At 38.8% G+C, this 15,787-nt stretch overlaps 1 protein-coding gene across 1 annotated transcript; it reads left to right on the top strand.

Annotated features, from left to right (window-relative positions):
• Window positions 1-4,842: 4,842 nt before the first annotated feature.
• LOC149029121 (uncharacterized) lies at window positions 4,843-15,407 on the top strand. The gene is made up of 5 exons (XM_089142153.1): window positions 4,843-5,140; window positions 5,221-5,349; window positions 5,436-8,422; window positions 14,840-14,946; window positions 15,047-15,407. Exons 1-5 carry the CDS (start codon window positions 4,843-4,845, stop codon window positions 15,405-15,407), a joined length of 3,882 nt encoding a protein of 1,293 aa, XP_088998279.1.
• The last annotated feature ends 380 nt before the right edge of the window (window positions 15,408-15,787 follow it).

Genomic DNA, 15,787 nt, shown 5'->3' with positions numbered 1-15,787 from the left:
ACTTCTAACCGAGTTGGAAGATCTAGAGACAATGTCGATACAGATGATACTTTCAGGGCTGTTTCCTTGAAGTGAGGGAATACCAATATTGGAGGGTCAAAGGAACTAAAAGAAAAAGTTGTACGATGAAGAATCCAAAAGTTGTGGGAATATATGTATGGCTTTGGGGTTGACAGCTACATGGCTTTAATAGAGTTGCATGGCTGAACATGATTTAACTGTACAGTTGCCTGTTTAGGAGCTCAGTTAGTGCTCAGATTTGTGAATAAAACTGAAAATATTCCCTGTTTACTTCTTTCTAGAGCTTCTACACTTGCTGAACAGCTTACCAGTCCAAGTTGGCGACCGGCCATTGGGTCTTGGAAATTGCCATGCAAGGAGAAAGATGCATGGCCCTTTCAGCCAGACAACTCAATTGATTGATCCCATTTCGATGGTTGCTACCACTCAATGACAATTAGAAATTTTGGGAATCTATTTTAAAAATATTTAGAGTTTCTTAGTTTGGCTTTGACTATTGAGATCGTTTGAATTCCCATAGGCTTAGCCATGATCAGGTGGAAATTACATATTTGATTCCTTTCACCTATGGTGGAATTTTGGATATCAAAAGAAACTTGGATAACTGATTGTATGGGGATAAATCTCCAACGCTACCTCCAGGGAAGATATATGCTCATGCTTTAATATTCAGCAACTAACACATTCCTCCAACTGGGAATAATATCTACTTCATCATCAAACCTAAATTTATACCACTCAAATAATAGAGAAAAAAACATAAAAAACGGACATACACAGAAAAATCAGCTCATATCTTCACTATTGGCAACAACACAATGGAAGATAAACTATATCTGAATGACTTATCTTCTCCATTGGCAACAAAGAAATGTAGAATTAATAAAAAGGAGTAACCCAGGCATAGAAAATGATTCCAACTCCAATAGTCACCTATTAAAATTGATCTCACTTCAAGTAGTAATTTAAAGCATACCTCTAATACTTCCCTGATCCAAATAAATGAGTTTTCAAACGGGAGGACAGTAGAAAAACGGAGGCACCAATTGGACCATCAAATTTAACAAGTTGAACTATAGCAGTAGCTTCCTTTGGAACCATGGAGAAGAATGTCAAGTAACCTCTTACAGGTTTGAAACTACATCACAAAAGGCACTACAATCGATGCACAAACATAATTTTAAGATTCATTCAAATAAACTATATCTTAGATGTGTTGATCTAATAATCTGACCTCCCCAGGTCATGGGAAATTAGTATCTATTTCATGCGAGAACAACCATCCAATTTAGGCAAAACTTTTTAACATTGAACAAACATACCATAACTGAAACATAAAAACATTATGGTGGATGCCATGTTAGAATTTAGGTTTAAAATATATCAGCAACCTATGAATGAACTTCTTCATAATAATTGGAAACAGAGGAAAATACTACTTGTACAATTCGAACAGAACAATGGATGCCCGCTCTAAAGCACAAGTTTATTAACCCAGACTATCAACTAACAATTTTCTCTAACAATCACTGAAGGCTGTTCCAGATCAATAACCACTACCAAAACATTCTATGATTCAAACAAAGGTGACCTGTATGACCATTTATATTAAGTAGTACACAACCCCTTTGATCCCACCTTGCCTGAAGAAGAGCAAGTAATATTTGGATTGAAATCTAAACGTACTCACTCCTGCCTTTGGTTCCTGAAGTAGAACATCTTCTTGAGAGTACCCTGTCTCCTCCAAAAATAATGGGAAGGGTTTGTTTGAGAAAAACCAACAAAGGTTCAACAGTTATAGAAGGCTTTTGAGATCAGCAGTTATTTCAGGTACTCGAAGCTCCAGACTATCTTTACCACCAAATACGCTTGCAACATGTAAGTTTCCCTGCACAACGAAATGGCAGCGTCACCTATCTAAATCAATCTAATTAGAGCATTGTGACCATGTTATCATGAAAAGTTGCACATACATAATGGAATCAAATCTAATATATTCAAAACGTTGTTCTAAAATTTCGTGGCTAGATTCTACCAAGACACTAACATAAGACTACTTCATAATTGGCAACCACAAGGACAGTCCCATAAATTGCTTCAACAAATGGACAGGGGTGTATTGGATTTTGCCGGCCGCCGGTAAGAAAGACGCGAAAAACACAAAATCAACAAAGAATAATGGGTGGGAAAAAACTAACAAAATCACAACAGAAGTGAGCTGCTAAAATCCCTAGAAAGACTAACAAACACACCACATATTCGATGTATTAGTGAAACACGAATTTCCCTTACCTTGGGCTTACCGTGTTTAAATTGCAAACGTTGAAGGAGAGAATCGGGCCGAGATTACAACACAACACTATCGTCACAAGCAACCGAGCGTGCCACAACACTGGCTCATAGCAACCAGTCTACAACGCTTGCCACAAATGCTAGATTCATGTCTGTCCCTCCTCAGCTGGATTAAAATCACGGAGTGCTTACCATTGAGGCTTCGAAAACCCAAAAAAAAAAAAACCTAGCGCCGGCACCCCCAACAGTTACCAAGATCCTGTGTGTGACTACACCCTGAATCAACGAATAGCCATACTAATTCGAAGAATAAGAAGCAACCACCGGAAACAAACATACAAAAAGCCCTAAATCAACAAAGCCGACAGAGTAGAGAAGGAAACAACTCATACCTGATTTAACAAAACCTAACAAACAAAATAAATAACAAACACGCAACTCAATAAAACTCCCACTATCACTCTCATAACTATTTCAAAAGCCCACGATACAACATAACTAGAATAAGACAAAGGAAAATAAAATAGAAAAAGCATCTTGCGACCCTAGAGATTTATAAAAATATACACGGAAAACCAAAAAAGAATAAAATGAAACATCTTCAAACAATAAGGAATCGGGAAGCAAATAAAAAAAACAAAAAAAAACTACCAAACGTCACTTCCGACTCCCTGTAAACCGCCATTAAAAATAACCTGCAACATTGACGCCCAAAACATGAAATCCACCATTACGAACTGCAACACTCCTGCGATTAAAACAACATACACCCCGGAAAAACACTATCAATAACTAAAACTTAGAATATTAAACAACCGAGAAAACCTGACACCGAACCCATGAACAACCGGTCATTCGATCGAGACAACCATAAACATACGTAAAGAAACGACCCTCCAGAACGGCGCCTCTAAAAATGAAGACCAAACACAAGCCTATCAAATTCGGAATAACAACACGGAATGTCACTGATGCACCCACACCCGCAGAAACTAGAAGAAAGAAAAAAGAAACGAAGCAGAAAACAAAAACCAGCAGCAAACCAACGTCTCAAAGGTATTAACAAAAAATTTACATTTCACTATTCAATTACATCGATATTTTGTGCATCCATGAATTCAATAAAATTAAATTTTTAAAAATTCATTACAGGTACAACATCTCACAATCCCAGCTGCCAAAACACCAACAGAAGTCAAAAACAAACAAAAGGCACTGGAATTTCAGAGACTGGCTTAGTAATACATTTACAAAAAGGGAAGAAAACAACACACTACAGGTAACAACCAACAACTCACACTTTATAATAAAAATACAGATAGAAATAAAGACTTCTACTCTTGCTGTACACATCAATAAACCACACACTCTGCACTACTTGTATAAATAAATGAATTTTCTCTCTCTGCATATGTGAATCAAATACTCATTTTGGATTGCTACCTGTATAACTAAATGCTACTTACTCATTATGCACACATGAATAAAACACTCATTCTTCACACAGGAGTAGAACAATATACCAAACCAAAAATGCCCACCAGGAATCCGCTGACAACAGCACAAAAACAAAGGGTAAACGAAAACAGAAAGCGAAGGAGGCTGGAATTACAACAGAGAGGGCAAGATCTGCAAATCATCGATCCACCACAGACAAATGAAGGTTGAACAAAGCATACAATTGTATATTTGAATAGCAACTTTTTAATGTGGAAAACAAATAAGTATTTAACTCAGTTATTAAAAACAGGTCAACACTCAGGAACTGTGAAGCGCAGGGAAAAATGGTTGCTCAAAGCGCAGATGACGAAAACCATTAGAGTGCAAACAAACCCAGGGGAAACCACAGAACAGCCTATACTAGAAGATAGTAAGACCGATAACTATATAAAAAGTGTTATACACATTCCGAACAAAATACACATAAATGAAACCAACATATTAACAAACTCTATATTACACTGCAGATATGGAACCTCAATGCTCAGAGTTACATGTGTTACAAAGAGTTGAAAAATGTACATATTGTGGATCCCAAAAATTAGAACATGAGCCACCTTCATTCTGCTGCTCAAATGGGACTGTGATTCTGCCACCAACAATAGTTCCAGACGAGCTGTACCACTATTCACATCCCAAATTGAAGAAGCTACACAATTCAGAAGATACATACGAGCATACAATAGCATATTTTCATTCACATCCTTTGGGGTACGACTTGACAAGCAACTGGCAAATGCAAAACAAGGCGTTTACACATTCAGAGCCCAAGGGCAAGTCTACCATGAGCTTCCGCCAATTGCAATTCACAGCGACAACAGACCACGTTACTTGCAGCTGTACTTTTATGACACCGATCATGAATTGGACAACAGAATGAAAATTATAGAATCATCTCATCTCAAGGAGCCAATGGTACAAAAGCTAATGTGGATACTTAATACCAACCCTTATAGCAAGTTTTTTAGAAGCCTCAAGGACGTGCCGTCATTGGAGAGCCATGAGATAATGATTAGAAGCGACGTACAAATGGACCAGAGAGTATACAATGCACCAACAATGGACCAAGTTGGAGCAATATGGGAAGAAGGGAACAACCCAAACACACATCAGAAATGCGACATCATTATCCATGGCCACTCAGGGAAGACACATCAAGTGCGACATTACTATGGTTGTTATGACGCCTTACAATACCCATTGCTATTCCCAAATGGAGAAGTTGGTTGGCATAGAAAAATCAGGAAAAATTGTCAAACCTATGCAGTAGAAAATGAGATAAGTACAGAAGAAGCATTATTCAATAGCGAAACTGATGACAACGAAGGTATGAATTAAAAGGGAGGAGTGCCAAAATGACACCAACTTAAGAGATACAGACTAATAACTTTTTATTCTGAAATGCAGGATTCAATGAGAATAAAAGAAACATGGTATCACCAAGAGCTTACTATTGCCAAAAGCTACAGATCAATGATGCTAACCATTCAATTCTTTTACATGCGGGCGTCTACTGCATCAATTCGTCGTTGACATGTACATAAAAATAGAAGCAACAAGATTGGATTACTACCGTTCAGGACAAACAAATATTCGTGCTGAACTTTACCAAGGAATTGTAGATAGCATTTTAGCTGGAGAGACAAGAGGAGAACAAGTAGGCAAAAGAATTGTCCTACCAGCATCTTTTATTGGAGGCCCAAGAGATATGCGGAAAAGGTATTTCGACGCGATGGCCTTAGTACAACAGTTTGGAAAGCCGGATCTCTTCATTACTATGACATGCAACCCAGAATGGAAAGAGATATTAAAAGAATTGCACCCAGGACAACTTCCACAAGACCGGCCAGATCTTACAGCAAGGGTTTTCAGAGCGAAGCTACAAGACTTCAAAGATCAAGTCTTCAAGAAATCAGTGTTGGGGAAAGTCGCAGCACATGTTCATGTTGTAGAGTTCCAGAAAAGGGGTCTACCACATGCACATATATTAGTGATCCTACAGAAGGATTACAAGCTCACAAGTGCCGATCAATTTGATACAATTGTGTCGGCAGAGATACCAGAAAAAAATAGGTACCCAGAGTTATACAATAAAGTCATCAAACACATGATGCACGACCCATGTGGAGTTTTAAACAGCAAGAATGCATGTATGAGAAATGGAGTATGCCGGAACCGATATCCCCGTCCATTCACAGAGCACACAATCCAAGGACGAGACTCATACCCCATATACAGGAGAAGAAATACTGGGACACAAGAGAGGGTACGCAGACAAATGTTGGACAATAGGTGGGTAGTCCCCTATAATCCATACCTTCTTACAAGATATGATTGTCACATCAACGTCGAAATTTGCTCTGGACTAAAGGCAGTGAAATATCTCTATAAATATGTGTATAAGGGTCATGACAGGATAGCATTCTCAATGATAAATGAGAACGGGGACAATCAAGTGGATGAAATCAGCCAATTCAGAGATGGAAGATGGGTCTCTGCAAAAGAAGCAATATGGCGAATCTTTGAGTTCAACCTAAATGAGATGTATCCTCATGTTATGAATTTGCAGTTACATTTACCAAATAAACAAATGGTATGTTACTGGGGAAACAATAACCTACAAAATGTAATTCAATTAGATAACACCGCCAAAACAATGCTTACGGAGTTCTTCAACCTTAATAAAATCTCTGAAGTAGCAAGGCAGCTTCTCTACAAAGACATACCCAAGCATTATGTGTGGAACAAACAAGGCAAATGTTGGTCACCAAGGAAGCTACAAGAATCAATTGGTCGTGTCAATTCAGCCAATCCTATAGAAGGTGAACGATTCTATCTAAGGCTACTCCTAAATCACATCAAAGGCCCCACCTCATTCGAAGACCTCCTATGCATCAACGGCATAGAATATCATAGCTTTAAAGAGGCAGCCCAAAGAAGAGGTCTTCTTAAAAGTGATGATGCAATATCGGAATGTCTTATAGAAGCAACACATTTCCAGATGCCAACAGTAATTCGAAAGCTTTTTGCACTAATACTTGTGTACTGTGAACCAGCAAATGTCAGGAGGTTATGGGATGAAAACATAGAAGCTATGTCTGAGGACTATAAGAATCAGAATGTCTTGCCTAACCACATCATGCTAGCATACAAAGATATACATGACCACCTACAAAGCACGAGCAAAAACATCAAAGACTATGACCTGCCATTGTTCGAAGAACAACCTACCCAAGACAAAGCAAAGGAAATCAGAGATGAATATGCTCTACAAATACCAGCAGAAGACTATGAAGCTCCCAAAAACCTCAACTCTGAACAGAAGGCAGCTTATACATTAATTCTACAGCATGTGGAACACAACAAGAATGCCATATTCTTCATCGATGGTCCAGGAGGCACAGGGAAAACTTACTTATATAGAGCTCTTCTAGCAACCATAAGATCAAAGGGACAAATTGCTACTGCGACATCAGGAGTAGCTGCTGCCATAATGCCAGGGGGTAGAACAGCACACTCAAGATTTAAAATACCCATAAATATCAATGATACAACTATGTGTAACTTCTCTAAACAAAGCAGCACAGCAGAGTTGATTCGTCAAGCAAAGCTAATTATTTGGGATGAAGCACCCATGGCTAAGCGACAAGCAATAGAAGCAGTAGATCGGACATTCCAAGACATTTTGGGCAGCAAAAACACTTTTGGAGGGAAAACATTTGTATTCGGAGGTGATTTTCGACAAGTACTACCAGTAGTACCTCGGGCAACCAAAGCAGAACAAGTAGATGCAAGCTTAGTGAAGTCGTATTTGTGGCACAAGATGATGAAGATACAACTTCGAACTAACATGAGAGCAAGAACAGACCAAAACTTCAGCAACTTCCTATTGAGGGTGGGGAATGGGGAAGAAGGAAGTCATTCAGATGGCCTAATTAACATACCAAATGAGATGCTGGTACAACATTCAGAAGAAGCTTCAGATGAAGATGAGCTAATAAAAGTAATGTTCCCATCGCTGCAGCATGATGCACAGTCAGTCACATACATTAAGAATCGAGCAATCTTGGCAACCAAAAATGAATTGGTCGATCGGATAAATGAGAAACTTATTCACCAATTCCCAGGTGATGCAGTAATATACTACAGCTTTGACACAGCGGCGGATGATGCAGAAACACATTACCCACAAGAGTTCCTAAACTCACTAGCTCCTAATGGCCTTCCTCCACATAAATTGGTCCTCAAGAGAAGCTGCCCAATAATGTTGCTCCGCAATCTGGATCCAGCACATGGGGAATGCAATGGCACCAGATTAATCTGCAGAGACTTCAGGCCAAATTTAATACTAGCTGAGATTACAACAGGACAATTTACAGGCACTCTTGTGCCCCTACCAAGAATACCATTATGCCCGGCTGAAAATGAAAGGTACCCATTCCATTTACGAAGGGAACAATTTCCTATAAGGCTATGTTTTGCAATGACTATAAACAAATCCCAAGGACAGACAATTCCATACGTAGGGATTTATCTACCCCAACCAGTATTCTCACATGGACAACTATATGTTGCACTATCAAGAGGTATCTCAATGGCAACAACAAAGGTCTTACTAAATAAATCAACTAGAAGAAAGGAGGACAAATGCTGCACGAAGAACGTGGTTTACAAAGAGGTGTTACTACCAACTGAGTACGTTTCTTATTCAAACAACAACCCCAAACCCAAATGTAACAAGTTTTACATAACAATATTAACAAGCAGATAACTTAACCAACACATCTTCGATTTGGATGCAGGGAACCACGACAACGACCGTTACTTCTCAGAGACCACCAACTAGCAGACATGGAGAACGGCACAAATAACAATTATCACTGAAATGGAACTTCACCTAACTACTCCAACAGCTATCATTATATCATGACTGTCAGAAGTACTTTGCAAAACAGCAAACACCCATCTCTAGAATGCCTAAACTACTGGTCTCAAATGTAAAAGGTATCTGTAACCTACATTCTTCCTTCATCTGTGCCTATTGTGTCTAACGCAAATTGGCCCATTGAATAAGTTAATTATCAATAACCAACGTTCCAAAACCATTTTGGATGTGTTTAGGAGTAATAAACCTTCTTTCTGCAACTTCACATTTTCTTAATTGCAATGTCATCACCTAAACATCAAAAGAAATGTTAGCATTCTTATAATTTACAAAACACAGAGTGGAATCAACAAATGGTAAATGAATAGTTAATTTGGGTTCAATATTTATAGGATAACTGATCAACTTTAAAAATGAAAATAGGAATTCATAAAGAATTTATAGAAATACTGTCTGACCATCTAACAACTCCATCTGTAGCGGAGGCAAACCTTTAGTAATTTATAAATGTAATTCACACACCCTAACATCTAAACCATAATACAATAATATAACATTTTCCCAAGACAACTGAATCTCTTATGAGATCGCATTAATCATCTCCTTCATTACTATGATAGCCTTCCAACAACTGTCACTACAAAATTAATCCTGATAGCCTGATTCATGCGTCATTTCTTCAAACATATAATGATCAATTACTAATATGTTACACTTCTCCGTCATATTGTTCTATAATGATATACACTGTAGAAGTGGTTTGTAATAATGCTATATCGAAATGATGAATATGGGTACAATCTCTTCATACGCTGTGATTAAAACATGATTGTTATATCCCAACTTCTACTAAATTAGTATTATTTTGTCAAATTTACTCTTAATTATTATACAAAAGGGACAATCACATTAATCTCTCGGTTTCTTTTACAGAGAAGCATGCCAAGGTGTATCAGGGTACCCAAGGCCATTAGGACTCAACAGCAACGTCTAATGGTCAATGGAATGATTGGTAATTTGCTCCGCCTAAAGATGATTCCAGATAAAAAAGCAGATGATTTAGTTTGTCTAGCAAATTTTATTAGAAAATTTAATGAAAATTTGCAACATATAGTATGGGAAGGTGGCTTACTAAGTGATATACAAAAATATATGACCCTTAGATCTGTGTTACCTACACCAACTGAGAAGGCCACTCTAGAATCACTATGGAAAAAAGAAAGTACAAATGGAAGTTATAAAAATCTTGTAAAAGGTTTTTTTACAGAGTATGTCTCCCTGATTGCAAAGAAGGCTTCATATGCTTCTTTAGGATTTCATACCCGTTATCATAGAAGAGGAACAATTTTGGCCCACCTAAAGCTTCCTAAAGTGAGTTACAAACTTCCGTATATACTGAATAAGCAATTAATTGATTCCATCCCTGTAAGATGTAAAGAAATTCAATTCCAATAAATGTATGTTATTTTATTCAATGCCATGTTATTTACTGTATTCCATGTCAACTTTTCTTATCTGAATTCTTTTTCCTACTATTATTATTCTAACAGTATGACTACCGTGACATTTATTAATATAAAATACACTGAATTTATCAATAAAAAATTTCATTAAATCATAGGTATGCTCGAGGTTCATAGATATGGGTATGGTATGGTGGAACTAGGTTGATGATTCAAAACAGAGAACATGGTATTACAGGCCTAACGATTGTATCGGGACCGCCCTTTTTTTTTTAAGGGGGGGGGGGGGGTCGGGTTGTGGGGGGGGGCCCCCCCTTTTTTTTCGCCCTTTGTGGGGGGGGAAGGGTGGTTATGGCCCCCCCCGGCCTAAGTGGGGGGGGGGGTACCCTATCTGGGTTACTCGGGAGTGATCCACAGCCCAACAGATCCAGTTTAGGAACGATCATATCCACTTATCACAATAATATAATCAAAAGCAAGAACAATTTATAGTATTCAAGTAATCTAATAATAAAAGTTAAGAAATGATCACAGAAGGATCACAACGAACATCAGAGTGCGGAATAACAAGTATCAAATCAAAAGACAACTGTGCGGAAGGTAGATCGAAATAAGGTAAAGGTTACAACCAAATCTCCAAAGAAGGAAAATAAAAAGGTAAGCAACTTAGTTACAATTTCTTCTAACTTATACAATGTCTCCTCAATAACATAATCATAAGAAACTAAGCCGAGCCGGATCTACTCCCGACAAATATGAGTCTTGAACCGATAGCCTTCACCGATGTAGTCACCGTAGCCAAAGTGGTATGAGTCACCAACTTAGTCCTCAAAGTGTTGACCGTCACGAGTCCAACGGTAGAGGAGTACTGCAGAAAAGTCTAACAAAATATGTTGCAAAAAGGAGTGAGTTCAAAAGAACTCAGCAAGGAAAGTTATTCCATAATACATAAGCCATATGATATCAATCATGAACTGATGCAGATGATATGAGACATAAGATGCAAATATGATTCTAACTCTAAGTATGCTGGTCTCTATGGTAGACATGCTTTAAGTCATAGCACCATACTTCTTTAGGTAGTCTCAGTCACTCATCACCGGGGGGAAAGTTGGGTCCTGCATCCCTCTCGGACAAATCCATGGTTGGGGGTTTCGGTCACCACTCTCTCACATCACCATTTGGTCTAAGTATTGGTGCATGTCAAAGTAAAGCCTAGCCCAATGCAAGTCATCTACTTAGTCATATCATGTCAGTTCCAGATACGTCCATTCCTCCCCTCTCGGGATCCTTTCCGGTATCCTTCACACTAGAGTCACGGATAATACTCACCGGACTCATCAACCCTATTGGTCATCCACAAATGGTAAACGGGAAGCTCTCACGTCCCCTCACGGATCATTTCACCGGTCTTGAGTGCCCGTGAGCCCAAGTCTAGCCATTTGCAACCTTACCAATAAATGGCCCCTTCCGGGTATCCGCAATGCAATTTATGTCCTCTCACGGAGTGGTTACCGGTCTTGAGCGCCCACAAATCCACACTACTACCACGGGTCGTTCGGTCTCAATGCCCTTCCGATTCGGGTCTGATATGACAGGGGCATCCTAGCCATACATCTAGACAAGTCCTATGTATGTCATCCAATGATCCAGGAAAGTGTCGATGGGCATCTTTGGAGAACATCCCATACTATTCCCTCCGATGTCCAAGGACAGAAGTACCAGTAGGGCACTCCCCAATCCCAAATCATACCTAAGCAATCACATGCTTATTTCCATCCATTACATATCAACAATACATTATCATATTGAAAACATGTCATAACATCTCATAATACAGTATATAAATAAATGACAAGAATAAGTAAACATGATAAATCAAGTAATTAAGCATGGTGTTACTATCATAAGGTAACTACAGTAGTCATATGATGTCTAAAATCAATTAATAAGTTAAGTCTACTAAGTTACCAATAGCAGTGTAAAAGTCATACAGTCTATGTTATATGGCAATAACCATCCTTACCTCAAATTGTGAAGAAGATGATCCGAAGTCACAAGAGAATGGTCCAATTATAGTCTTAAAACCCTAAACAAACATACATGAAGGATTAGAGAAGAAATCAAAACAATCGAAGATCGAATGGATCAAAACTGGGAAAAAGTTTCTGACAGCAACCTTGTTGGTCGATACATTGGGTCGATAGTATCGACCAATAGGCATCGACCAAAAGAATTTCGGACAGCAAGCTGGCTTTTTGGGTTTTGGCTCAAAATTGGTCTTTCGGGTCTCGGATCGATACGAAACTTGGGGAACAGTTCAAACACAATATAGAGACACTAATTATCAAAGAATTAACATCATCCAATGGTCAAATTAGAAATCCCCAAATTGGCATATCAAGTTCAAGAGTTGTTAATCATGGCATTGGCTATTTCTTTGGGTTTTGGCTCAAAATTGGTCTTCCGGGTCTCGGATCGGTATGAAACTTGGAGGGATGCTTAAGAACAGTAGCAGGAGACTACGTAGCAAGAATTAACATGATCCAATGGTCAAATTGAAAACCCCCAAATTGAGGTCCTAGGTGTAAACTTGCAAGAATCATGTTCTTCAATGGAATCAATTGAAATTGCAAGAGAACTTAGGAATTTAATCAATAGAATGATGAGCAGCAGAATATAGACAATTACTAACATATAATCAGACCTATTTGCTAAAGAAAATCAGATTAAGAATATGAACTCATGTTTCCATGAAGAGGAAATCAAAATAAGAAAGCAAGAATATCAAGTATAAGAAACATAGCATGGAAGGAATGAAGAGAGGTTTAATCAACCCAAGAGAGCTTGTAGAAGAGGTGGTTGCAAGGTTGCAGCACCTTCTTCACGAACTCAGTAGCAAGAACAAGATGAGGTAGAAGTAGATTAGAGAGAGAGTGAGAGATTACATACCTTGGAGAAGAGATTAGAGAAGAGAAACAATGATTCTTGTAGAAGATCATCACCCAAGCCAAGGAGGAGGCTTAGAGGAGCTTTCCCACGTTCTCAGATGTTGAAATGAGTGAAATAATGATTTAGGTTCGAGGTTTCACTTAAAAGGACAAAGGAATATCCAAACAGCATCTTTTTCACGATTCTGGGCTTGTTTTGGTCGATACCTTTGGTTGATAGTATCGACCAACAGCAGTTTCAACAGAATTCTCAGGAATAGTTCAGCAACTTCGAACAGGGATTCGGAAGGCTATACAAGGTCAAATTGAGTGAGGTTTTCTCCTACAAGTCAATAAAGAAGTCTAGTTTCCAGAAATACCTTTGGATCAAGCATGGGAGTTCATTAGGTCTACCAACTAAGCTCACCTTCTTCGATGCGCAAGCAGGATTTGCCAGACATAGTTCAGCAACTTCGGACAGGGATTTGGAGGGCTATATGGGGTCAAATTGGGTGGGGTTTTCTCCTACAAGTCCATCAAGAAGTCTAGTTTCGGGAAATACTTTTTGATTGTGCACAGGTGTTCATTAGGTCTACCAACTAATTCACCCCTCTTCGGTGCGCAGATTCAAAACTAACACTGACAACGCTCTCAAGTGAGGGGCATCATCGTCAATGTCCATGGGCTTGGGCTCCGACACCAAATCATCAACCAAAAGGGTATACAAGGACTTTTCCCACCACTTCGGGTCATTGGATCAACAGACAATACAAATTCCGGGCCGGGTCAGGGTAAGGATAAGGCCGAATATGGCCTCCTAAGGCTTTCAAGGATAACAACATTGAAATCAAGGTCCAACTTCAAGGTCTAACATTAAACAAGTCTTTCTTTATCCCAAAACAAATAGGGTATCCCGGGCTAGGTTTGGGCTGGATGTCACAGCTAAACTCAACCATCTTATCCCTATTCCACTAATCATTTTCAATGCCCCATCTCATGGATCACAATTCCATGGATCACCACTAGCTCCCTCTACTATTCCATGTCCCTTTTGCGCAAAATTAATGATAGGAACAATGACATCAACGACAGGCTGACGTTGGCTGGAGTTTCTCGGCTTTATTTCCTTCTTCTTGTACAATCGGGGAAAAAAAAAATGAACGCGAAAGATATTAAGAAATTAAAAGAATACAATGAATAAAATCCAATCAAATATTCAGATTTACGTTTACAATTACTCATATAAATCCTAACAAATTCAATGCGCATTGGAAATTACTCTATGAGAATTACAAAGCCATTCCATTCCGATATTAAACGATCGAGGTATCACATGGTTTACACGTTACTCGTTCAACACCATTTGAAACGTTTAAAATGAGTCATATTTTGTAATGTTTAAACAGGAAGATGCTTGTTAAGCACAAAGATTAAAAATTTACATTCGATGCCAACATAATAATCACAACCTCAACAAAACAGCACTACACCACGTGCATCTACACGTAGTCTTTTTCTGGTAATTATAAAAATAAAAATAAAAAATTAGGAACAAATAAGGGAAATGATTTTGAAAATTAGAGAAAAATATGGAATACCTATATAATTATTTTCAAGTGCTACTTGTGTGGTTTCATTGTCGATTTTGATATGGTAGCCTTTTCTTTTGTAGAAATTTTTTAAAATATTATTTAAATTATTATATTGGTATTGTTTAATTGTTTATACAATCATTTGCGTTGCAACAGTTATCATGTCTAGCAGTGGGAGAGGAGCAGGTTCACAAGGAGTATAGCAGGGCTGGAGACAGGGACAACCATAGCCACAGGGAGCTGGGCCTGCAGCGAGGGGGAGGGTTGATCCTGCTGGCAGTATTGTGTTGCTATTGATGGCAACAAGAGTAAAACAAAATGCAACTTCTGTGATAAGGAGTTGAAATCAGGTGGCATAAGTAGGTTTAAGGCTCACATCATTGGTAGTTCAAAGGATGTGGCCATGTGCACTAAGGTGAATGTTGATATCATGAAGGCAGTTAGAAAGATGGAGAATGAAAAGGGGAAGAAGAAACAAGAGAAGAGGAGGGTGAATGATGCATTGGATGAGGCAGTGCGGGCACCATCATCTTATAAGTTGATTCAAGGTTCGATCGAGATGTTGATCCCGTTGATATCAGAGAGCAGGAGGGACATTAGACGAGTGATGGTTGAGAATAGGGAGATGCAGTACCAGGAGGAGGATAGGGCCAAAGCTAGATTTATAGGAACTGGTCCCTTTAGGCCTGCAGGGGCTGTATTAGGGGTTGGAGAATCTGGATAAGGGGCTGGAGCATCTGGATCTAGGGACAGGTGTGGTATACGTGGTATGTTTAGTCGATCACAGAGTCAAAGGGTACATCAAATCTATGGGGACCACGTGACTATCCACAGAGAAGGGATCCTATCCTAGAGCAGGGCTAAGAAAGTGAAGAAGGCAGTGTCGAAGTGGATGTACTACAGTTCGGTTCCAGCAAACATTGCACAAGGTCCTTATTATAGGAAAATATGATTGACACTATTGCCGATGCAACTCCTGGATATGTTGGTCCACCTCTAAAGAGGTGATGACCACCTTACTGATTGAGGAGAAGGAGGAGTTGCAGGAGTACATTAGTGGTTTGAGATAGATGTGGGGGTCATTTGGATGACCATTATGTGTGG

This window comes from Hakea prostrata, chromosome 1 (genome assembly GCF_041222555.1).
Source record: "Hakea prostrata isolate BN-2017 chromosome 1, UWA_Hpros_2, whole genome shotgun sequence".
NCBI classification, from domain to species: Eukaryota; Viridiplantae; Streptophyta; class Magnoliopsida; order Proteales; family Proteaceae; genus Hakea; species Hakea prostrata.
Note: the sequence above shows the minus strand (reverse complement) of the source record. Positions and strands in the feature narration are given on the sequence as shown.